The sequence below is a fragment of the Gossypium arboreum genome, chromosome 10 (assembly GCF_025698485.1).
Source record: "Gossypium arboreum isolate Shixiya-1 chromosome 10, ASM2569848v2, whole genome shotgun sequence".
In the NCBI taxonomy this organism is placed as follows: Eukaryota; Viridiplantae; Streptophyta; class Magnoliopsida; order Malvales; family Malvaceae; genus Gossypium; species Gossypium arboreum.
Genome location: NC_069079.1, coordinates 3,134,857 through 3,158,550, shown reverse-complemented (window position 1 = coordinate 3,158,550; position 23,694 = coordinate 3,134,857). Strand labels below are relative to the sequence as shown.

General features: G+C 31.4%; 3 protein-coding genes and 1 pseudogene across 3 annotated transcripts; 2 read left to right on the top strand and 2 right to left on the bottom strand.

Annotated features, from left to right (window-relative positions):
* The first annotated feature begins 2,195 nt into the window (after nucleotides 1–2,195).
* On the top strand, nucleotides 2,196–6,139 carry LOC108489276 (probable alpha,alpha-trehalose-phosphate synthase [UDP-forming] 7). Its single transcript, XM_017793692.2, has 4 exons — nucleotides 2,196–2,405; nucleotides 2,652–4,752; nucleotides 4,852–5,125; nucleotides 5,262–6,139. The coding sequence occupies exons 2-4, from the start codon at nucleotides 2,765–2,767 to the stop codon at nucleotides 5,571–5,573; spliced, it is 2,574 nt and encodes an 857-aa protein (XP_017649181.1). The 5' UTR covers nucleotides 2,196–2,405; nucleotides 2,652–2,764; the 3' UTR covers nucleotides 5,574–6,139.
* Nucleotides 6,140–7,048: 909 nt separating this feature from the next.
* Nucleotides 7,049–9,920, bottom strand: LOC108488577 (protein GRAVITROPIC IN THE LIGHT 1-like; annotated as a pseudogene).
* A 4,592-nt stretch (nucleotides 9,921–14,512) lies between these two features.
* Nucleotides 14,513–17,418, bottom strand: LOC108488415 (ER lumen protein-retaining receptor A-like). The gene is made up of 6 exons (XM_017792695.2): nucleotides 17,052–17,418; nucleotides 16,546–16,811; nucleotides 15,742–15,857; nucleotides 15,224–15,297; nucleotides 15,066–15,129; nucleotides 14,513–14,972 (listed from the first exon to the last, which is right to left on the bottom strand). Exons 1-6 carry the CDS (start codon nucleotides 17,140–17,142, stop codon nucleotides 14,936–14,938), a joined length of 648 nt encoding a protein of 215 aa, XP_017648184.1. The 5' UTR covers nucleotides 17,143–17,418; the 3' UTR covers nucleotides 14,513–14,935.
* Nucleotides 17,419–21,070: 3,652 nt separating this feature from the next.
* Nucleotides 21,071–23,352, top strand: LOC108488396 (uncharacterized). The gene is made up of 4 exons (XM_017792678.2): nucleotides 21,071–21,494; nucleotides 21,867–21,989; nucleotides 22,829–22,948; nucleotides 23,047–23,352. Exons 1-4 carry the CDS (start codon nucleotides 21,458–21,460, stop codon nucleotides 23,109–23,111), a joined length of 345 nt encoding a protein of 114 aa, XP_017648167.1. The 5' UTR covers nucleotides 21,071–21,457; the 3' UTR covers nucleotides 23,112–23,352.
* Nucleotides 23,353–23,694: the final 342 nt, after the last annotated feature.

The window sequence follows — 23,694 nt, the reverse complement described above, 5'->3', positions numbered from 1 at the left end:
CATTAAAAATCACACTACACTAATACACTAATAAAAAATAATTTTATTGCACAACCATTTTAAAAATTAATTTTATAATTCCCCATCATTTATATACAATAATAAATAAATATAAATTATCTAAAGATTAAAAACATATGAATTAAAAATAATTGAAATTGAAACATTCCTAAGTAGTTTCTTTCACGTAACCTATAAAATTATATAACAACAAATTTAATCAAAATTTTAATCAATCAATAAAATTATCAAATAAATAATTCAATAAATTAAATTTACATTATATAAAAATTACATTAAAAATCACACTACACTAATACACTAATAAAAAATAATTTTATTGCACAACCATTTTAAAAATTAATTTTATAATTCCCCATCATTTATATACAATAAAAATAAATATAAATTATCTAAAGATTAAAAACATATGAATTAAAAATAATTGAAATTGAAACATTCCTAAATAGTTTCTTTCACGTAACCTATAAAATTATATAACAACAAATTTAATCAAAATTTTAATCAATCAATAAAAATTATCAAATAAATAATTCAATAAATTAAATTTACATTATATAAAAATTACATTAAAAATCATAAAACACTAAACTATAAACACTAACAACTTATAATTATTAATTACTAATACAAAACAACTATAAAATTATTTTCTTAAAAAATATATTTCTAAAAAATCATAATACAGAAAAATCACTAAAATACATTATTAAAAAATCACAATACACTAATACATTTTAAAATTAATTTTATAATATCTTATCATTTACAAAAACCATTCAATTCCGTCCGTCTTTTCTATTTTTTCTCAATCTCTTTTACTTTCGATTTTTAGTCTCTAAACTTCTAAAAATTCTAAATTATTTTCTTTATGGTTACAAATTATTTATAACAACATATTTAACAAAATAAATTTCTCATTATTAAACTAAACAAAATAATTTAAAATATAATCTTAAATTACTAATAAATTAATTTTAAATTAATTACTAACACAAAATTTATCAAATAATTCTAAATTACAAATAATTTAATTTTAAAATAATTATAAAATTTAACTAACCTTTTTTTATTTCTTCTTCTTTCTTCTTCTTCCTTCTTCTTCTTCTTTTTTTTTCTACCTTTGCTCTTCTTTGCTCCTGCTTCTAACGCAGGAAACATTGTGGGGGACCTTATATGGGTTTCAAAATTTATTTTAATAAAATTTTAAGCTCCCAGACATGACAAGTGACTGTGGGAAGGACATGATGGTATTGATGCTGCAGGTGTGGCGCCCTGCAGAAGCGCCACATGTGGCGCCCCGGTCACGAGCGAACCTGCTTTTTGACACGATTTTTAAAAAAATATATAATAATAAAATAATAATAATAAAATATTTAAAAAATTATTAATAAAATAATATGTCATACTGTTGTTAGGTAGGCGACTAAAAAAAATAACCTATTTCGTAAATAATCTATCTGACAACCTATTTTCGTATATAATAATTTTTTTTATATTAGATTTGTAAAAAACCCTACGGCCACACTACGGGACAATAATCACAAGGGTGAAAAAGACATTTTATGTCCAAAATAAAAGGAACAAAAAAGCTTGTTTCCGCCCACCTCACCTTACCACAAGGTCTTAATCAAAAAAACATAAAGCCAAACGCAGCGTTAAATCGAGAAATAGCTTCTCCAATCATCTCTTGCCACCTAATGATTATGACTTCACTGGTGACGTCATTCAATTCCATGTCATCACGTATTCCGCAAAACACATTTGTCCGTATTACGTGGAGATGTCGTGAACAGGGTAAGTGCAAAAACAAGGTTATGTTCAAATACGGTGAAGGACCACAGATAGTTCAAGTTCCTGTCAAATGGTTCAGTGACACGTAAGATAAAGCTCTGTTCGTTCACTACGTGTAAAAAAAATAGTGGTTAGAACAGAGTTTTAGGGCAATACGAAGAACATGTGATTCATTCTTCTCCACTTTTTAATGAAGATGACGCGTGGGGCCATCGGATTGCACTAAATAATACACGTGGCGAAATTTCAGTTAGCCACGTAATCAACCGCCTCGGGAAAGAGAGAAAGAGCGCGTGATGTGAAAAACACAACAGCGCCAGCTGGCATCACTGGGTTATCCAACTGGCCGACCTTATCCTCTTGCTTTTTTATATTCTTTTTTCAAAATATGAATTTTATTTTATTTTTCATTCCAAAGACGAAAAAATAAAAAAGAGGGGAATTGTTGTAAATGTGGCTCTTTGAAATAAAAAGGACCAAAACAATCCCAAAACAACCCTAATTTTTTTCCCTTCACAAAAAAGAAAAGAAAATTCATATTTGGATCCAAAGGGTTCCCATTAATCACACAAAACTTTGTGCTTTGAAGGGTAAGTTTAGTTTCAAAGTTTCTTTTTTTTTTTGTTTAAATTTACTCCCATTATTTTGAATTCATCTAGTTGAAAAAAAGTTTCCTTTTGATTGAATTCTGTTATGATATTTGATTTGGGGTATGCTTTATTTTTTTTTCTATTTATGGATCTTATTTATTCATGGGTTTATTTTGTTTTATGTGATTCTTGTTACTTTTTTTTTTTTTCATGTAAAGATGATATCTTTGTTGAAACCCAATGCAGGTGATGCCAAATTAAAAAAGTACTTTTGGAAGAGAAACAAAAACAACTATAGTTTTAGGGTTTTTGTGATTGATTCTTGTTGAGGTTAATAAGCAAAATAAAAGAGGTTAAAGATGATGTCAAGATCGTATACCAATCTTTTAGATCTAGCGTCTGGTAATTTCCCGGCAATGGGTCAACCTCGAGAAAAGAAGCGGTTGCCACGAGTTATGACCGTTCCCGGGGTTATTTCGGAGCTTGATGATGATCAAGCTAATAGTGTGACCTCCGATGCACCGTCATCGGCTATTCAGGATAGAATTATTATTGTAGCTAATCAACTCCCGGTTAAAGCTAAGCGTAGACCAGATAACAAAGGGTGGAGTTTTAGTTGGGATGACGATTCATTGTTATTACAGTTAAAAGATGGTTTGCCTGAAGAAATGGAGGTTCTGTATGTTGGTTCTTTGAAGGTCGATGTTGATCCGGTAGAACAGGATGATGTTTCGCAGCTTTTGTTGGATAAATTTAAGTGTGTACCAGCATTTCTTCCGTCCGACATTTTGACAAAGTTCTATCATGGGTTCTGCAAGCAGCATTTGTGGCCGCTTTTCCATTATATGCTTCCGTTCTCAGCTAGTCATGGAGGAAGGTTCGATAGGTCTTTATGGGAGGCATATGTTGCTGCGAATAAGATTTTCTCTCAAAGGGTTATCGAGGTTATAAACCCAGAAGACGATTATGTTTGGATACATGATTATCATTTGATGGTGCTGCCAACTTTCTTGAGAAGAAGGTTCAATAGATTGAGAATGGGGTTTTTTCTACACAGTCCATTCCCTTCGTCCGAGATATATAGGACCTTACCTGTTAGGGAAGAGATCATGAAGGCACTATTGAATTCCGATCTCATTGGTTTTCATACTTATGATTATGCACGTCATTTCCTGTCTTGTTGTAGTCGAATGTTAGGGTTAGAGTATCAGTCAAAGAGGGGTTATATCGGAGTGGAGTACTATGGGAGGACGATTGGGATAAAGATCATGCCTGTCGGGATTCACATGGGGCAGATTAAGTCTGTATTGAATCTTGCGGATAAAGAATGGAGAGTAGCAGAGCTTAAACAACAGTTTGAAGGAAAGACTGTATTGCTTGGAGTTGATGACATGGATGTCTTTAAGGGTATCGATTTGAAGCTGTTGGCAATGGAGCAGATGCTGAAACAGCACCCAAAGTGGCAGGGAAGAGCTGTTCTGGTACAGATCGCGAACCCTAGTAGGGGAAGAGGGAAAGATCTTGAGGACATACAGGCTGAAATACAGGCAAGTTGCAAGAGAATTAATGAGACTTTTGGTCATACTGGTTATGAACCGATTGTCTTAATTGACAGGCCGGTATCCCTTTGTGAAAGGTTTGCGTATTACACTATAGCCGAGTGCGTTGTAGTCACAGCTGTGAGGGATGGAATGAATCTTACTCCTTACGAGTACATTGTGGGCCGGCAGGGAGTGTCTGAATCAGAGTCTTCCTCAGAATCAAGTGGACCAAAGAAGAGCATGCTAGTTGTGTCGGAGTTCATTGGTTGTTCGCCTTCATTAAGTGGTGCAATTCGTGTAAATCCTTGGAATACCGAATCAACTGCAGAGGCAATGAATGAGGCAATCTCTATGTCTGATGCTGAGAAGCAGTTGCGCCACGAGAAGCATTATAGGTACGTTAGCTCACATGATGTGGCATTCTGGTCTCGAAGCTTCTTCCAAGATTTGGAAAGGACATGTAAAGATCATTTCAGAAGACGATGTTGGGGAATTGGTTTGAGCTTTGGCTTCCGAGTGGTAGCTCTTGATCCTAACTTCAGGAAGTTGTCTATCGATCACATTGTATCTGTGTATCTAAGGTCCAAAAACAGGGCCATACTATTGGACTACGATGGAACAGTTATGCCTCAAACATCACATAACAAGACACCAAGTGCGGAGGTTATTTCGATCATAAACGCACTCTCCGGTGATACGAAGAATGCCGTCTTTGTTGTAAGTGGAAGAGGAAGAGAAAGTTTAGGCAAGTGGTTTTCCCCATGTAAAAAACTGGGAATTGCAGCTGAACACGGTTTTTTCATGAGGTAAGTTATTTCTTTTCTTTGTTTCGGTTTTTACCCTTTCATTTCTCTGTAGTGATTCTTCAATAAGTAGACTTACTTTGAAATTGTTGATATTTTCAGGTGGTCTGCTAATGATGAGTGGGAACTTTGTGGGCAGAATAGTGAGTTTGGGTGGAAACAAATAGCAGAGCCTGTTATGAAATTGTACACGGAGTCCACTGATGGCTCCTCTATTGAAACCAAGGAGAGTGCTTTGGTCTGGCACCATCGAGATGCAGACCCGGGTTTTGGATCTAGCCAAGCGAAGGAGATGTTAGACCATCTCGAGAGTGTATTAGCAAATGAACCTGTGGCTGTGAAGAGTGGCCAGTTTATCGTTGAAGTGAAACCGCAGGTATTTTTACCTTGATTTTCTAGCTTTATGAATACAACATATTGGCTTTTGTTTTAATCGTTTTTATTTAGTTAATGTACTGAAACTTGTATACAATTTCATAGTTTTTTAATAAACTTTTCACTGTTGCTTTTAGGGAGTAAGTAAAGGTATGGTTGCCGAAAAGATCTTCACAACCATGTCTGAGAAGGGAAAGCAAGCCGATTTCGTTCTCTGCATTGGTGATGACAGATCTGATGAGGAAATGTTCGAGATCATCAGCAATGCAATTTCTAGTGGTATTCTATCCTCAAGTACATCTGTTTTTGCCTGCACTGTCGGCCAAAAACCTAGCAAAGCCAGGTATTATTTAGACGACCCTGCAGAGGTCTTAAACATGCTCGAAGCTCTTGCAGAAGCTTCAGACCCCGAATCCTTCACAGATACTGAATCAGAAGGCTCCCTTTGAAACACCCGCCATCACTTAATATCGAATTTCATCGAGCCTGTTATTGTATTTGTCCACTTGGGAGAAAAGAATGCCATATGCCTGACCTATGGTGAAGGGTATAGATTTCGGTTTCTGCTCGGTCTCGAAGTTCACTATTGAAAAGGACATTCATGAAGGGTTGAGGAGAACATTTTTTTACATGAACTTTGAAAAGGGGAGGGATTCATGGGGACAAACATGGGATCGAATGCTATATGTTACTAAGGTTCGTGCAGTCATTGACAAGGGTTTAACATAGATTGTGTGTATTGAAATGCAGTACAGTCAGAGAAGTATATCAATTAATATCACAAAATGATGACAGTTTCACTTCTGCTGGTGGTGGTAACATGAAAAGGTTTCTCAGCTGGGTTGAAAAATCATCCTGTTGAAATGAACATATTCAAATGTCATTTTATAATTTCTTTTTTGGAGTGTTTTTTATCTGTTGGGATCCATTCCTTCTGTGCTTTGTTGAATCTGTAAAAATTCTATACAAATATTTGTGACTGTTTTTTCTTTCTATGCTTAGATTCATGTGGAAACTGATTGTTTGATGCGGAGAGGGTTTTTGCAATGACTGAAACAACTATGAACTTGGTAAAATTATGTATTTACCAAAAAAAGGTTTTCAAGGAACTCTTGCATGTACTGGGTCGGTTTGTTGCTCTTAAACAAATCTTTTACTTCAATTATAAAAGGTTAATATATGCCATTAGCCCCATCACTTTTTTTTTTTTTATCAAATTAGTTCCTTATCCAAATGTTTTATTTCTTCAATCATGAAAGGTTAAAGTAAATTACACTGATGTCACTGATGTCACTAAACTATGAGTAAATTTATGTCTTAGTCACTTGATTTTAAAAAATTACAAAGTAGTTATTAAATTATTCAAAAATTTTTATTGAAGTCATTGAATTATCCACTAGTTTTTATTTAAGTCATTAGATTGTTGAGATTTTTTTTTAAAAAAGTTTGGCTAAGCAATGATTCAACAATTGGTACAACGAATCGGTAGTTGTCGACGAGTTGAAGAACATACTTTAGATCCAAGTTGATTTAATGGTCAATGTTGAAAATCAGAGAAAAAAGTTTAAATTTCATTTCGCAGATTTGTGGTATTTAAAGTTATTTTATGAAAAAAATTGAATTATAAAAGAGGAAAGAGAGCTTTCGATTGATGCAAACGGTGCAAATAAAGAAAGTCATACAACAGCGAATTTATAAACATGATGACTTGAATAAAAATTTTCTAATAGTTTAGTGACATTTTATAACTTTTTGAAGTTGAGTGATTAAAACTTAAATTTACTAATAGTTTAGTGATCTTAGTTGTAATTTACCAAAAATGTTAAAATATGTTATTAGTCCCTGTACTTAGTTAGAATTTGAGATTTAGTTCATTTATTTAAAAAGTAAAAAAATTCAATTTCATCCTATTGGCCCAAATTCGTCAATTCCCTTCCCACGCATCAGGCTCCATTGCCGCCCCCCGCCCAAAAAGAAAAAAAGAATTTCCTTCTTCTTCCCTAAATCTGTCGAATGAAACCTAAAGAAACCTTTGATGGAGAACTTTTTATTGTAAAAAATGTGTTGAAGCATTGTATATGACCTCTGCTACAAAGCTTAGTGTGTCCATTTTTGACACCACCACTACTACTACCACTACCAGGGGTTTTACTACTTTTATTTTCACCACTTAAATTCAAAGAAAGTCCCTTTTTTTCAACACCCAAAAACCCAAATTTTCCATCACATGCAGCACCACCGGCAACAACAATTCCATTGGCTCCCCTGGTTTCAAATGGTTCAAACCTCAAACTTCGATTGATTTGTTCCATCAAAGAGGTTAGAATCTGAAACCCCATTTGAGAATTTTTGGTATCTCTCCCTATTTGATGAGAAAAAAATTCGAAGGGAGTGGCAAAAAGTTCTTCTCTTGAACTTCACCACCATTGTAGCAGTTAAGATCATTGTTATAGAAAAAACGAGGGTAAACCCAGAAAACAAAAACAGAAAACATATTTTTGTTTTTATTCAATTTTTCTTTTTAAAATAAAAATTAATGGAAATACACATTTAAATGACGTGGCACAATATCATTGGTTGGAAAATTAATTGATGCAGTTGAGCAAAGGCAATATTTAAGCTTTAAAAATATTTATATAAATGCAAATTGCAGTAGTTTAATTTGATATTTTTGGGGGGACAAGTTAACATTACAAGAGTCGCATCCCACTACCACTACTACAATAATATAAACTATATTAACAGTAAGAGTTTTTTTTTTATATATATAAATATAAAAATAAGACTAATTTTTAGCTTGAAAGAAAAAAAAAAAAAAACCCACTTCCCTTGTTTCCCTGTAACGCCAAAACCTAGCTGCTCCTCCATTTTCTCCTTGGGTCGCACATGGGTGTGGATCAAATCTCACGCGCCACCCCACGGTCCGCTTTGTCGTCCCGATAACATGGGAGATAACTGCACTTCTCAAGTGGAAAACTAAAGTTAAACCCCACTTGAAAATAGCACTTAGCTCCCCTTACCAGAGGGGCGCGTGTACCAGTTCGAGCGTGAATAACATCATCTCAACGTGTTTCCATCTAATAATGAAGTACTATTCGGATTAATCACCGGAGACAAGTAAACTTGGCTTTGTATCACAGTTTTACCGATCTTGAACCCGGGAACCACCGTGAAACTGACTCTAAAATCAACATCGGCACCGTCGACGATTTCATCGACGAAAAGTGATTCTTCGCTAATGTTTTCCATGTAAACCTCGGAGAATCTGTAACCTTTCATTACCTGAAAGACTGAAACTTGGTCACTCATCGACAACCCCAAGCAATGTAAGAGCCAAAATCGCCGACCCATCTCTGTAAAAGCCATGAAAAACGCCGTATCGGAAAACCCACCGGAGATAACCATTTTACGTTGGTTCAAGTTCCCAAAAAATGAACATTCCATTTTGGGATGAACAAGTTTAAGGTACTTGTCTCTGATGAACTTAGCAAAACCAGATTTCGGGTTTTGAACTAAAAACGATTTCGGGTTAGCAGATTTCAGGGTTTTGAATGCATTGAAATACTGCTCACGGTGGAGACTTTTTAAGCAACTAAAATCATGAGAATCGAAGCCCTGTAACATTGTTTTACACACAAAAGATTCAAACAGAAAGCAGGCATGGCTTTGTTTAGCAAGCATGGCTGAAGGTTCAATGGCTTTAGTAGCTGCAGCAATATCCCATTTTGCTAACTCCATTTCCTTCATCATCAACCTCACGAAACTACGGACAGATTTCAAAGCACAGTGTAAAACTTGAATGAAGTGACTTGGATTCAACGTTGTGAACTGGATATTATCAAACATAAACAATGGCCCGGTCTCGTTTAGCTTCTTCTCCATGGATTTGTTGAAAGCAATGCAATGTTCTAGCTGTTTATGGTGTAAATCAATGGCTGAATCTTTTTCTTCGATATCAGATTCTAGATTCTTGATTGTGATATCGTAAGTTCGCATCATGCTTTGTTGTTCTTGGATCTCAGCAAGCATTAAAGTAACTTGAGGTGAAAAATCAAGGTCTTGTTTTAAGAACTTGTGTTTCAACTCTGACAGAACCTTGAGTTGTTCTACGACAGCTTGGTCGGCAACTTGGATAGCTTCACCGTCGTAAGGATGTTGAGCCATTTGCAGCTCGGCGTAAGCAGCTTTGATGGAAGTAACACTAGCGAAAACCATGGCTATTAGAGCTTTTAAACCATCTTTTCGCTTAACGTCGTCGCCGTCGTCGCCATGGGAATAAGTTCCGATTCCGACCCCATTGGTTGAAGCGATTTTCGAAGCGGTTTTTAAGTTGATGACCCTTTGGAATGTTCTTGCTAGTTTGTTCTTATTATGGGTGCCATTGTTGAGAGCCGATCTGGGTTTCATTGTTTGCAGTGAACTAATGTCACTGTGAGCATAAAAAAAAAAGAAAAAAGATTATATGTTTGAAAAGGAACAAACAGAACAAATTTGACTAGCAGATTGAAGCCAGAGACGGTGGTGGGTTGAAAAAAAACATGAGAAAAATAGGATTTTAAAAGCGGGAAATAAAGAAGAAAAAATATGCACACCAGCAGGCAAAAGAGCCATGGGGGAATTGCATTAACATAAATTATGTTACTCTTAGGCCCTTTGTATGGTATTGTGTTGTTAGATTATTTAATCTCATATTATACTATTTGTATTCGTAAATAAACGTATCGTTCATATTTAAATGAGCACTTAATCGTAATTTTAAGTTGAAGAAAAAGTTTTTATTTAGAATTTACCTAATTAAACCTTGTTTCTCTTTCAAATTGAGTAATAAAACTTTGATTTTATCCCTAAATGTTTAAATTTGTTTCAAATTTAGAAGGTCAGTGCATGTAGGACCAAGTTGTAAGAAAAATCAAAAGGAGACATGGAGTCTAGAAGTTAAGAGACATTGGGCAGACATGGTTGACTGCACTACACGTTCACCATTTCTAGGAATTACGTCACTGTTTTATTTTATTTTTAAATCATTCTAAATTAATCTCAATATTTTTTATATAAAATATATGTATCACATTATATGAAAAGCTTGTTAAAAATAACCTTAAGTTGTTTTTCTAGGTTTAATTACAAAATTGACTATTAAATTATATTGATTTTTTCATTTGGGTACCTAAAGTTTTTTCTTGTCAAAAATAGTAATTAAATCATCAATTTTATCTCATTTTATCCAGAAAAGTATACAACATTCAATAAGAACATGTCATGTTAAGTGTAAAATGAAATAAAAGTCGAAACTTTAAATATCAGTTTTGATACAAAAATCTACTTTTAAGTGAGAAATGGTATAATTATCTTTTTCACAACAAATATGGACCACTATTCTTCATGCTTGTGATCTTCATTTGCAACTTGACTCGTGGTAGAGTATTTTCTATTGGATGGTTGGTAATGGTAAAACTCAGACACTTACATCTCATTCGGTTCAATGTAAAGAGCATTTAATTCCGTCTCAATTCTTTGCACTACAGTGATTTTGAATAAGTGATCTAACGGAATAAGAATTCTATCTCTTATTCTTGCTCTTCTCGTAATAGCAATTCGCTAAATTTTAGCCTCTCCAGACAAATAAAACATTCCATTCTAACTTTTTAAATCTTTGGTTAGTAAATAAAAATAGTTTAACCTCTAAAAATTATTTTTTTAAGGCAAAAAAAAAAAAAGAAACTCTTAAATTTTTATAATGGTTAAAATATGAGGTTAGTTATTGTACTTTGACAAAATTTAAGATTTTGCCCGTACTTAGAATTTTAAAATTAAATCCTCGTAAATATTTTCCATTGAAATTTATTAATTTTGCATATTAATTAGGCTATCATAATGTAACATAGAACATGATAGACAAAAATAAACATATTAAGATAAATTTTAACAAAATTACCAACAAGCGATATTGATTAGATTAAAATTTTTAAATTAAAAATATTACATTTTAGCTTTCAAAACATAGGGACTAGAATCTCAATCTTTTAATAAAAATACATGGATTGACAACGTATTTTAACCTTTTATTATTGTTGAGTGGTTTTTAGGGTGTGTCATTTAAAAGGGTTAGATTCTCTATTTATATAATACGGTTATTGTTTATGGATGAGAAGTCGTAGGTAGATCTTCATGCATGTCAATACGTATCCTAGAATAACACATGTTTTCTAGACGAGGGCTCGTCTTCATAATGGTACGAATCCACATCGTGTAATCTCATAAAAGGATACAAACACCTTACGTGCGAACCTTACAAACTACGAATCAGGACCCAATCAAATATCGGAATAACGGATGGATAATAGCAAGTAACATAACAATTATTATTCTACCCAATCCTCCAAACAAAATTAGAGTCCAAACAGCCATTTGACTTTTGAAGAGATGCAATAAATGATCAAGACCAGGTTTCACATATAATGCTAAAGGACAGTTAAATTAAATGGAAGTGAGTAAAATTGCAATGGAGTAGAAATCTGAAGCAAGTGGAAAGCATCCATTATTAAGTAAAGGTAATTAATGGAGACATGATTCAGAATTCAGACATTGAGACATAGCCAATTTGCAGAGGTACCCATGTGCTATTTCTTTTTTTTTTTTTTTTTTTTATGTTCATCAAATCTGCTGCTTCTGTGTGTGTCTTCTTTATAGCTATGGAAGCTTACATGTTCATAATTTCTTTATTAATAGAAAAAGTGACCAGATTCACGGAAAAAAATATCAAAGCAGTACTACTCCTAAAAATATCAAAACATGGGAGGGAGCAAGGGACAACATTACTGTCTTTCTCCTGTATTTTTGTTTTATTTTTTTAAAACAAGTTTAAAAGTTAGGTTGCCGAGGTTAGTTGAGGAGTTAAAAAAAAAATCATTTTTATTTAAAAATAGATAAAATAATCATATTATATGTTAGATTAATAAGTAAATTAATTTTTTGTTAAATATTTTATTTATTTTTACTGTTAAAAATTTACGTCAATTTTAACATTAAAGATAATAATTTTTTAATAGAATAATCAGTTTATTTTTTATTTAGCGAATAAGAATTAATTTATTCATTTTATTATTAAAAATATAATATAAATTTAAATATGATGCTAAGTTTTTTTAAGTAATTTCAAATGTTTACCAATTCATTTTAATCTTTATATTGAAATTTGTTAAAATTTGATGTTATAGTATTTCAAGAGAAATTATTTTATGAATCCTTCTCACTACATCATTCATGATTCTTTTTAATTATTTAATAATATTTTAATAATTTTTTCTATGTTAGTAACTCATAATTTTGGTAATTTTTTTATCTTGAACCATGAACCTCAAATCCTGAGCTCTAAACCCGAGCTTTAAGGTTCGGGTTTGAGTTTGGAGTTCATAGCTAAGGTTTAGAGTTCAGGATTCAAGATTCTAAGTTCGGGGTTTAAGGTTCAAGGTAAAAAAAAACTAAAATTATGTGTCAATAGTATCGAAAAAATTATAAAAATATCATTACATAATTGAAAAAAGACCATAAATAATATACTACGAAGAGTTTATAAAATAATTTCTCTTATTTCAAATTATATCACATTTATAATTTTTAGATTTAAAATCTATATAGATTCAATTACTAAATTTAAGCACTAAAATATATAAATTATAAAATTTAAGGTAGAAATTTTACATTATTGAATTTGAGATGTAAAAGATTTAGTTGAATTTTAAAAATACAAAAATAAAATAAAATAGTACACGGTACAAAATGTTGAAAGTGACAATTCATTATCTTTGATTTGAGTAAGGAGGAGAGGTGCCTTCCTTCAGCCTCTATTACTGTCTGCCATTATCCAGCTTTTCAGCCTTGACTTGGCGTTGGCTGTCAACTTTTATTTTTTTATTTTTTATTTAATTTACAGCTAAACTTATATTTCATCACACATTTTAACATCTCCTATTAATATTAATTTATATAGATATAATATTGATAATTAATTATATAGTGATATGTGATAATTTTAATTATGATATGTGATAAATATAAATAATATATTTATTCTTACTTCAATGTTTGGTTAATTGATGAATAGTGTCTATCTTTATATTCATATCATGAGTTTGAGTGGCATGAATTGTTCGATAATAATGTGTGTGATAATTTTTCTGTACTTTGCACGTTTATTTTATAATTTATGTTTGAAATTCATAGATGTAATTTTTAAAATATCGTTTTAAAGTTTCAAATATGTAATTTCTCTCTAAAAGTACCATTACACTCAACCATTTGTTGATTTATAAAAACAATTTTTATTAGTGGTATTTAAAAATAAAAAGGTAAATTAGTATATGTTTTTGTATTCAAATGGCGGGCCAACCTTGGAGAAATTTTGAAAATCTTTGTATTATTATATGGAGTACCATGCAAACTTTTTCAAAATTAAAATATATAATTATTTTTAAATAATAGTATATTACTACTAGGATATTAGGATAGGATATGATCGGAATAAATGATAAAATATTACTAAGTATCTTTCCATTAAAAAAAGTGTATAGAATAGGTGTAATCTTGTCTGGACCTACTTAAATAGTGTTTGAAGTTCAAATTTAGTTTCTCAATTTAAAATTCATCCCCACAAAATAAATTAAATTATTTTAAATCCATTCTATTCAATTTATTTATTAATAAAATAAAGTTATTATATTTAGGGTAAACTGTAAAAATAATCATCAAACTTTTAGTTCTATTTTAATTATTTAATTATTAATTTTTTGATTTAATCATTCATTTTTCGAAACTAATAACTTTAATTACTCTCTTATTTATTTATGTATTCTATTTATTTAATTTTTAGATAATACAAATTTAATTCTAGTTAAAAAATTTATAGTTAAAAAGCTTCACGATATTCTAAAAACTTTACCATGACTAAAATAATTTTGCCACGATATTGAATTTGCCAGAATAGGATTAGTTATTGGACATGGGCCTATCTTTTAAACTACCTTCTGGGCTCTCATATTCCTATATCAACAGCTAGAATTATATCGTCGTTCATTTATTGCCCGTCAATTATAATTTCAGCTAGCCAGCTTGATTCATAGGGATGACAGAACAATTTATAGTATATATAGCAGACTTAAATGACCATCTTCTTAATATATGTAAATTAACCGTCTTTCATAATTTTAACCAACCTATCTGACTTAAAATTAGTGGTTCAATCAGTTAAAGTCAATTAACCAACTTATATTTTAAATAATTAACGAATAGGCTCGATTATAAATTTCAATATCTTATAACTATCTTAGAAACCATTCTAACTGAAACCTTAACCTGTTTAACCACAAAAACTGAATTAACCAAAATCGACTTAACAGAATGGATGGACCAATTAAATCAATTTTAACTGACTTGTGCTCACATGAAGATGAAGAAGAAGGAACACTACACCTCCCCTCCCAAGTCCCAAACAAGCTGCTGGTTTGCCTCCATTCATTTTTCACCTTCCCCCATTGCAATCATTATAGTATCGTTACAAACTCGAAACTCACTCATTACAATTAATAACGGGGATAGGCAAGGCTGACGAAATACAACAACTATCTCCTCCTAAAATACAACAACTATCTCCTACTAATTTTGTTCACAACTATATCTACACATATATATAATGAATTCTCCTTTTCCTCTTCCTCTTCAAAAATCAAAAAAACAATTGCGACAGATGCTGTTCCAACACTACCTTTGCTCCATAACTTCGATTTCTATGAAGTGAAAAAGAACTTCTCTTGGCTCAAGCTGGTATCTGCAGTTTAGCATTGTTTTTCCAACTGCCAAGCAAAAGATACAATTTCACACATACTAGAGACGTTGTAAGAGAGTTCAAAATCAATATATATATATATATAAAGGATAGTAATTACCTGATGAAATAATAGTAGAAGAAATCTGCATAGAGGGCTGTTTGGACGATACCAGAGACACATGCTAAAAACCAACAAAAATATTCACAAGTCAAGAATCAATTTCAACATTCGGAGATAAATAAACACATCGGGTAACGTTGTTCTTAGGCTCTCACCTATCCATCGAGTAAAATGCTGCTCCGTAAAATATCGATAAATCCAATTAAGAATGTAGAATGCACGATAAGCCCTGCAAATACAAATTTTGTTTCATACATACATCACTTAAATGTAATATAAATTGTCTCTACAAGAGCACAATCGAGGTTGAACAAGGGCAAACTAGAGCACATCCAACCATATTTGGATACCAATCAAATTAAAATATGTTTAGCAACTAAAACCCAATGCTAACTACTTCAGTTTATTTTACACCTCCAATCTGGGTATTCCATGGCTAAGCCAAAAGGTTGGATTAGCAACAAATATGGAAGGCAATCACTGTCAATTTATTATCAATGCAATTGATGCAGAAGGCATTGGAAAGGGCAAAAGTAAAATGAAACAGGATAAAACTATAAAATTTTCATGCAAAGAACATATTCTATATTATTGATGCCAAGTTTGAAAACCTTTTGTGTCACAAACTGAAGTTGTCTACTACTAATAGTCAACGATTGAAAACTAGGCATACCCTAAAAACAGGACATATTGCCCAGTTAAATTATCCACATTTCCACTCCGTTGTAGCAAAACTAATTGGGGAAGAATAGCAAGAGCCTCCAAGTATATTGAAACTGCCCAGAATATCTGCAATGTCGCAGTTAAGAATTCATGAAGAACAGGGACATTGCATGAAAAGATAAAATAATAGATTGAACTACCCCACAAGAAAGGGGAAATCCTATAAAGTTCATTGGTTTAGATTAACTTACAGGCCAGCAACTTGAGATAAACAAACAAACAAAGACAAAGAAATCAACATTTACAAGCACAATAAGAGAGGACTTATTTGCAAAAGGGAACAAATATACCGCTTCTGAAGAACAATTAAGAAAACTTGGAGAAAAAAGATTATGCAACCACGAGATAAAGCAAAACAAAAGCACCAAAATGCTGCTTAAAGTGTAAACAGTATACTGCATAAGTGAAAAAAGTGAATCAAAAGCACCCAAAAGAAACACTTACAGTTCATTGAGAAAAGAAAACGGGTGATGGCAGAGCAATAGGAATAAATAATTTAACACGTGCAGGAAAAGGAGGAAGAGCGAAGACGCTGTTTTCATGATTCTACTTAGGCCATTGCTTTGTTTTCAGAAGGTATAATTAGCACTTCAGGAGTTTCAGAATCTATCAAGATTCAAGAATCCTAGATCAGGAACTAGCTCTCTACGGTAGCATTACGGAATAATAGTAGAAAAAACAGAACCAAATTCTCAATATCCACATTCATATAATCAAACTTTCAAAAGCATTAAAACTTCGATAAAATCGCCACCTCCTGAAACGTGAACTTTTCATGGACCAAAAGCGCCAAGAGGAAGCTTGTCAAGATGAGAAAATGATGACGAAACGTGTCGAGGTCCTTGTCGTAAGAACGCCTCATGACTCGGTCCACTCTCATACACCAAACAATGGCAACAGAGCTGACGATGAAGACCACCTTCATGACGGTGTTGTACACAGATACAAAATCCGTGAAGAGATCCAAGTAGCGAGCCAAAAACACCAGCGCATACAGCTCCTGTGTCTTCAGCGAAATACCTAAAATAAAAATAAAAAGCAAATTCAACTAGTAGAAAGAAAAAAAAAAACAGTAATGCTATGCTTACTGGAAATGCGAGGAAAAAAAAAGAAAGAACAACAGTTTCTAAGCAACCAAACAGCAAAATTTTCCCGTTGACACATTAAGAAACGCTGGAAATACTTCAACCCTTGACCGAGGTGAAATTTTAGCGATTTCTCGGAAAACAAACGGAAAATTGGTGTAGCGGAAAGATTTACCTGAGCAGGACTTGGTAGCGTAGATTTTGAGGAGTAGCACTAAGATGCTAATTAAATGAGTCACGTCACCGGCAAATCTGAATATATTCATCTTTGCAATTACGATTTCTGTATTTTCACAACGAATTTTAGGGAAAAGAAATTGGAGATCGAGGGAACTGAGATTGATCACCTAAAATCAGAGAAAAAGATGTTTTGAAATAATAAAAAAGGCGCTTGGCTGTTTTTGAGTGTATGGCTTTCGTGGAGTGTAGAGAAGGAGATGACGTGGCGTTACGAAATTGAAACTTATTTGCTTTCGCTTTCCCAGTCTCGCCACGACGAGGACGGTGATAAAAGGCGGGTTTTGTTTGCGTGGAACGCGTGTTTATACATGTAACTATATTAGCCATTAAAATAAGGAAAACAACTAAAGATGTTATCAATCTCAGCCAATTAATAACTTCTTCTGAAAGAAGAAAAATGATTGTATAAAATTATAATTTTACATTATCTTTATTCCTTAGATTTTTATTCTTTAAGTTTTAATATTTTTAGTTGGATTTAAATTTTGTAATGAGGAAAAAGTTCAAAACTAATAAAAAAAATTTAATTTGTCATTCTCTTATTAAAAAATGATAAAGATGACGTGAAATTACAATTTTATACAATCCTTCTCTATAAGTTATCAAATTGATAATGTCATTTTTTTCACCCTTCAATCATTGCATCACCTTTTTCTTTTGTGAAATGAATCAGGTTGAATTCGAATTAAGGTAGTCAGTATCGTACTCATGAATGTATTATTTTTTTTATTAGTATTGGCATTAATCATTTGACATATCATTTCGAATTATTACTATTTCTGAAAATATTTGATAACGCATATAAAAATATTTATAAATATCAAATAATGAGATTAAATAAGTCTCAAATATGAAATATTCATCAAATATATAAAATTATTATTTAATAAACTTCACAAATACAATACATCATTAACAAACTCAATATAAATAAATAAATGAAATATTTTCTAAATTAAACAATAAAATAATTTCAAATTATGCATGTAAAAATCCATAATTCAATAAATCTAAAATAAATAATAAAAATCTAAAATATTTGTTAAAATTATTTTTGGTACCAATCAAGATACCATATTCTAGCTAATACGAGCAAAACCAAAAGTGCGACCTTAGCTTCAAAATGATTCAATTACTTTATATTCCTTTCAAAATTATAAAAATTATAAATTATGTCTTATTTTTATTTCTCTCGTTTTACGTTGGTTCTCATTTTAAGTGTAAAAAGTATAAATATAAATTTGAGTAATCACAAATATTAAATTAAATTAAGAATTAATACAATATAAATCAAAACCAAATAAATTAATTGAATTAACTGGATTAAATCCACCCTTAATAACTGCCATAAAAAAAACTCGAAAACTTATAAAATTCCGCATGGTAGGTGACATTGGTTGTCGTTTTGAGCATCCCTAGATCAACATAGTTTGCCACCCTGATTCACCGTCCAATGAGAAAAGATGGAGATTCGGTGTCAATGCATTAGATTTGTGTTTTTGGTGACTAAAGACATGCATGATGGTTTAGCTCTTGCCTCAATTTGTACATTCGTTTCGGCCTGGTCTATGGTTGTTGGTGCTTGTTTTGGTCTATGGTTGATGGGCTACATCATATAGATATAGTTTAATCCTAATTTTTTTTATTAAAAATATATTTTTCTCTAGGTGATAATGTGATATAAGGATTTGTATGTTATTTTAGTTTATTTGAAAACTCCATAAAAATGATTAAAATAATAAAAGATAGTTTAATTATATGTTATAATTATATGTTAATTTAATTATATATTTATTTTGCATTTTAATGATATTTTAATCTTAGAATCATCTCTAAATAAAATTTTAAAGCTGAATTTTAAAGGTCGTATTTGAATTTAACTTTAACACTCATTTGGTATTTGAAATTTTGTCTTTATTTCAGTTAAATACTTGTGTTTTTTGTTTTCTCGCGACATGCGTTAAACATTCATCAGACTATTTGATACAATTTGGTTTTAGTTAAAATTTAAAAAATCTTAAATATCAAATTAAACTTTAAAACTAAACCAATTTATTAAATATCAAATTTAGGGTGACAATTGGATGTGGTGTGGTGTGATGTGTTTAGTTTATTTTTTGTTAGAGGCTACAGTATCTAATCTCACCGTTACCGTTATTTTTACACTAATAACAGATAAATACACTGCCCATCTAAACTCACCCTTAATCTATTTTTGGAAATGATCTTAACCTAATTCTTTCCATTTAAGCATTCCCTTTTACATTTGAAAAAGGAACGAAATCTTTCTCAACCAACAAACCTACAAAACTATACCTAAACCACTAAACATCGGCCACTAACACCTATTTGGAATTGCAGCAAAAATCAAATTTGGAACATTGAAAGTAAAATAACTCGACAAAGTTTATCTTCTTAAAATGATATTTATTTTAATTTTGGTTGTCATTATTTGCTTGAAAGCTCTTTAAACACAATTAAATTATAGCACAATTATGATATGTAAAAATTTATCCGTAAAATAAATCATATAAAATACAAATAAGACTTTAATTAAAATGAAAAGTTAAATTTAACATCGATAGTTTAGAGATATAATTAGAACGTTTTAAAATTTAAGGATTAATTTAAAATAATAATCATAGTTTAAGAATATATAATGCGATTAACTCTATTTTAAATCGATATCCTTTTCTATGACTTAGTCGTGCATTGACTTAGATATTTTACCTCAAAATACTCTTGGCAATTTCCTTATTTAAATAAAATTACTAAATAAATGCAAAACTAACCTACTGAATACCATATTAAAGTCTTAATAGGTTGACTTTCAATCTAATTTTTTTAATATTTAAATTTAAGTATTTTAAAATTTTGATGCAATCTCAAAGGACAATTAACACATTATGATAGGCTACATTTATATTAAACATTCCATTTACGTATTGCAATTACCATATTCAATGAACGGTTTAGCTATCATGGAAAAACAATTGAAAAGTGATTGAATTGCTTTTTTAACTTTTTACGTTTTTGTTATTTAACTTTAAAAAGTTATAAAATGATCGTTGAACTGTTTGAAAGTTTTCATTTAAATCTCTGGGCTATTAAATTTGTTGTTGTAAGCGCTTCTTTGTTCGCACTACCTACATCAATCGAAAGATCTTGTTCTCGTTCTCTCCTATAGCTCACTTTAAATAAATAAAAAAAATCATGAAACAGTTTTGAAAGTCATGAATATGAGAATGAAAATCCAAACAACTTTATTCTTTAATACCCAACACTGATTGTTAGACCTACTTGGATTTAAGATATGTTCATCTACTCGTCGATAGGTACTTATCTACGACACTAATCGCCGGATCGTTGCTTGAAGCTCGCTAGCTTAACTTAAAAAAAAACACTTAATAGCTTAGTAACTTAAACAAAAACTTTCGAATAGTTCAATGAATTAAATGAATACTTTCAAATAGTTTAGGGTCTATTTTATAACTTTTTGAAGTTGAATGACTATTTTAAAATTTCAGTCTTTACCAAATGACAACTACTAAGTTCACTAAGTTTTGTTATTTCCAAAATCTAATGTGGCAAATATATTATCATTTGTGTAATGTCGTGTCAGCTTGTTATTTTCACATATTACTCATTAACAACCACATTAATGGATTTTCAACTATCATTTGCGTTAAGATCGAAATCTCAAAATTAGGAAATTGCAGGGATTAAAATTGATCAAATTAAAATAAAGAGACTAAATCTACAACTTTTGAAAAGTACAGGGATTAACAACAGAATTTAAGCAAAAAAATTGATAAAATCACCAATTTAATTTTTTTTATGATTGAATGATCAAAACAAAACTTGTTAACAACTGAGGGACGCTACTCAAATTTACCCAAAACAAATTATACGAGAATCAAGAAACGAAGTTCTAGTAAATTAGAAGATTTAACTTCGTTAGGAAAATATAATATAAAAAAGAAGAAGTTTTGAAAAGGAAAAACAATTGTTGATCCAAACACTGTATATAAACCCAACTATTGAAAAGGAAGTTTCTTTGAAAATAAAAAAGAAGAAGCAAAAAAGAAAAAGAAAAGAAACAAGAAGAAGAGTGAAGAGGGAGCAACTCTTTTTCTTCTTCATTTTTTTTTTCATTAGCTGTCGCTTTAAAGGTCGCTGCTTGGTGCTTTGCGAAGGCAAAAAAAAAAAAAAGGTCCTAAACTACAGCCGCACCAACAGCAACAACAACAACGCCAGCTGCTGCTGTTTGCATCAATTTATAATATTTTCGATTCCTTAAAAGAAAACCCATTTTTTTTTATTGCTGCCTTTTTAGCCGTGATGGGTTGTACAGGATCCAAGCGAACCAGGGGTGACGGTAAAATGAATTAATTTATTTTTCTCTGTTTTGGATGGTTTAATTCGACTTTTTTTTTTTTTTTTTTGTAATGGTTGTTTTTCTTCTTTGATTGCATTACTTTGAATTTTTGGATTTGGTTATGGAATTTGACTAACTTTGACCAGGTTTTGATAATTTCTTTTTTGGTATTTAAAAGGTAGGGTTTAGATTTAATCATCATAAGATTTACGGTAAATCCATTTGATAATTTGATTTTTGTTTTTTACTTGACTGATATATTATGATGATTGATCCATGTTTGTATAGTAAGATTGAAAGCTAAAATTGTGTTTTTTTTTTTTTTTATTAGTTGAGGAGTTTATTGGTGATTTCAAATATGTTTTTTTGCAGAAAATGTGAAGAAAATCAGGAAACCAAAACCTTGGAAACATTCCGAACCGATTACGAGGACACAACTTAAGCAGATGCGTGATGAATTTTGGGATACAGCTCCTCACTACGGTGGCCAGAGAGGTATTTTTTTCCCCTTCGTATAATTATTTAGAAAGATCGATAATATCGTAGTGATTATTTGTTCGATGCAATATGGTCTATGCCAGTTGTTTGTGCAATGTTTTCTTCAGTTTCCGTCACACATTTATAGGTTTTACTAGGAAATGCCGCCTGGAAATGAGAGTCGGAGTAATGATTTATGTGAGGATAGAATCTTCATTTGGAAGTTAAGTTAGGGCTGCCATCAGGTTAGCAACCTGCCCGCATCGGACGTAATTTTCTAAATGTAATGCGATTAAGAATCTGTTCAATTAAAATGGTTATTTAGACAATTCGATTACTTACTATGGTTAACATCAAAAATTTTAAGATCACCATTAATTCTTATTGCTTTGAGCAACAAAATGTTGTATTTACGGTTGCTTGCGAGATGTGAGAACTTGACCCTATATGTGAAATCTTGCCCTCTTTTGCTCTCGAAAGTAAAAGGTCCAGGAGTCGGACTACCATTAAATGTCATATTGAATATATACATCTTTCTTCAATTCAAAATCTTCCCATTCACTTGCGAGCACCGTTTGCCAACCTATAAAGGTTTAGGTTAACAAGGGTACATTACATGTAAACTTTTTATATCTTGTCATTGAATTGGGTCGTTTATCCTCTCCAATTATTGCTAGATACTCTTTTTATTGAACCAACATCCCTATAGGTACCAACTAGGAATGTCTGCAGTGAGCAGTGTTTCAATATTGGAGATTCTTTTGTCTCTTTACTCTTTGACGAGATATTGTTTATGTGATGGGAACCTTATTATATAATTTGTGCTGTGCTATTCTTCATATCGGTTTTGTTACCAGAGATATGGGATGCTCTTCGAGTTGCAGCAGAATCTGAGCTAACCCACGCTCAAGCAATTATCAATAGTGCTGGGGTGATTGTCCAGAACGACGATCTAACAATTTGCTACGACGAAAGAGGTGCCAAATCACTAACAAACTAGTTATTTCTATTCTTTCAATGAATTCCTCCCTCCCCCCTATACTTTACGTTTTTGCCTGTAAATTCATGATTGCAGGTGCCAAGTATGAACTACCGAAGTATGCATTGAGCGAGCCGATCAATATGATTCACGAGAACTGACGAGAGAAACTGGAAAAAAAAGGGTACAGAAATTCATTTAGACTGTAAATTAAGGTCATTATCCTCTGGTTAAAATCCACATTTGTGTACACAATATAGTTAGTGTCAGTAAAAGGTTTCAGCTATGTCTTGAACCTTGTGGGCTTCAAGTAAAAACAGTTTTTTTTATGCTAAAGGAGATAATAAGAGAATATAAGTACATTTTATGGTGTATTATGGATTCAAATATTTCATTTTAAAAGCTCAGTTTTTTTTTTTTTTTTGATGCGTTAGCTAAGGAGTCATGTTTCTTATCACCATTTTTAAGTCTTAGTGGAAGGCTTTCTTTTTTTTTTTAATATAAAAAAAATTATGTACATAAATGAGAAAATTTATATAATTTAGATACTTTTTTAATACAAACTTTTATATTTATCAAACCCAAAAAAGCTTGATTCCACAATACCCTAAACCCAAAGGAATTTCAAATCCAAACAATTGTAATCACATCATCAATTCGAAAATTTAATTCGACCCAATTTAAGTTAATCGTAAATAATAAATAATCTGAACTCATTTAATTCAAATTTAATTTTGTTTGACT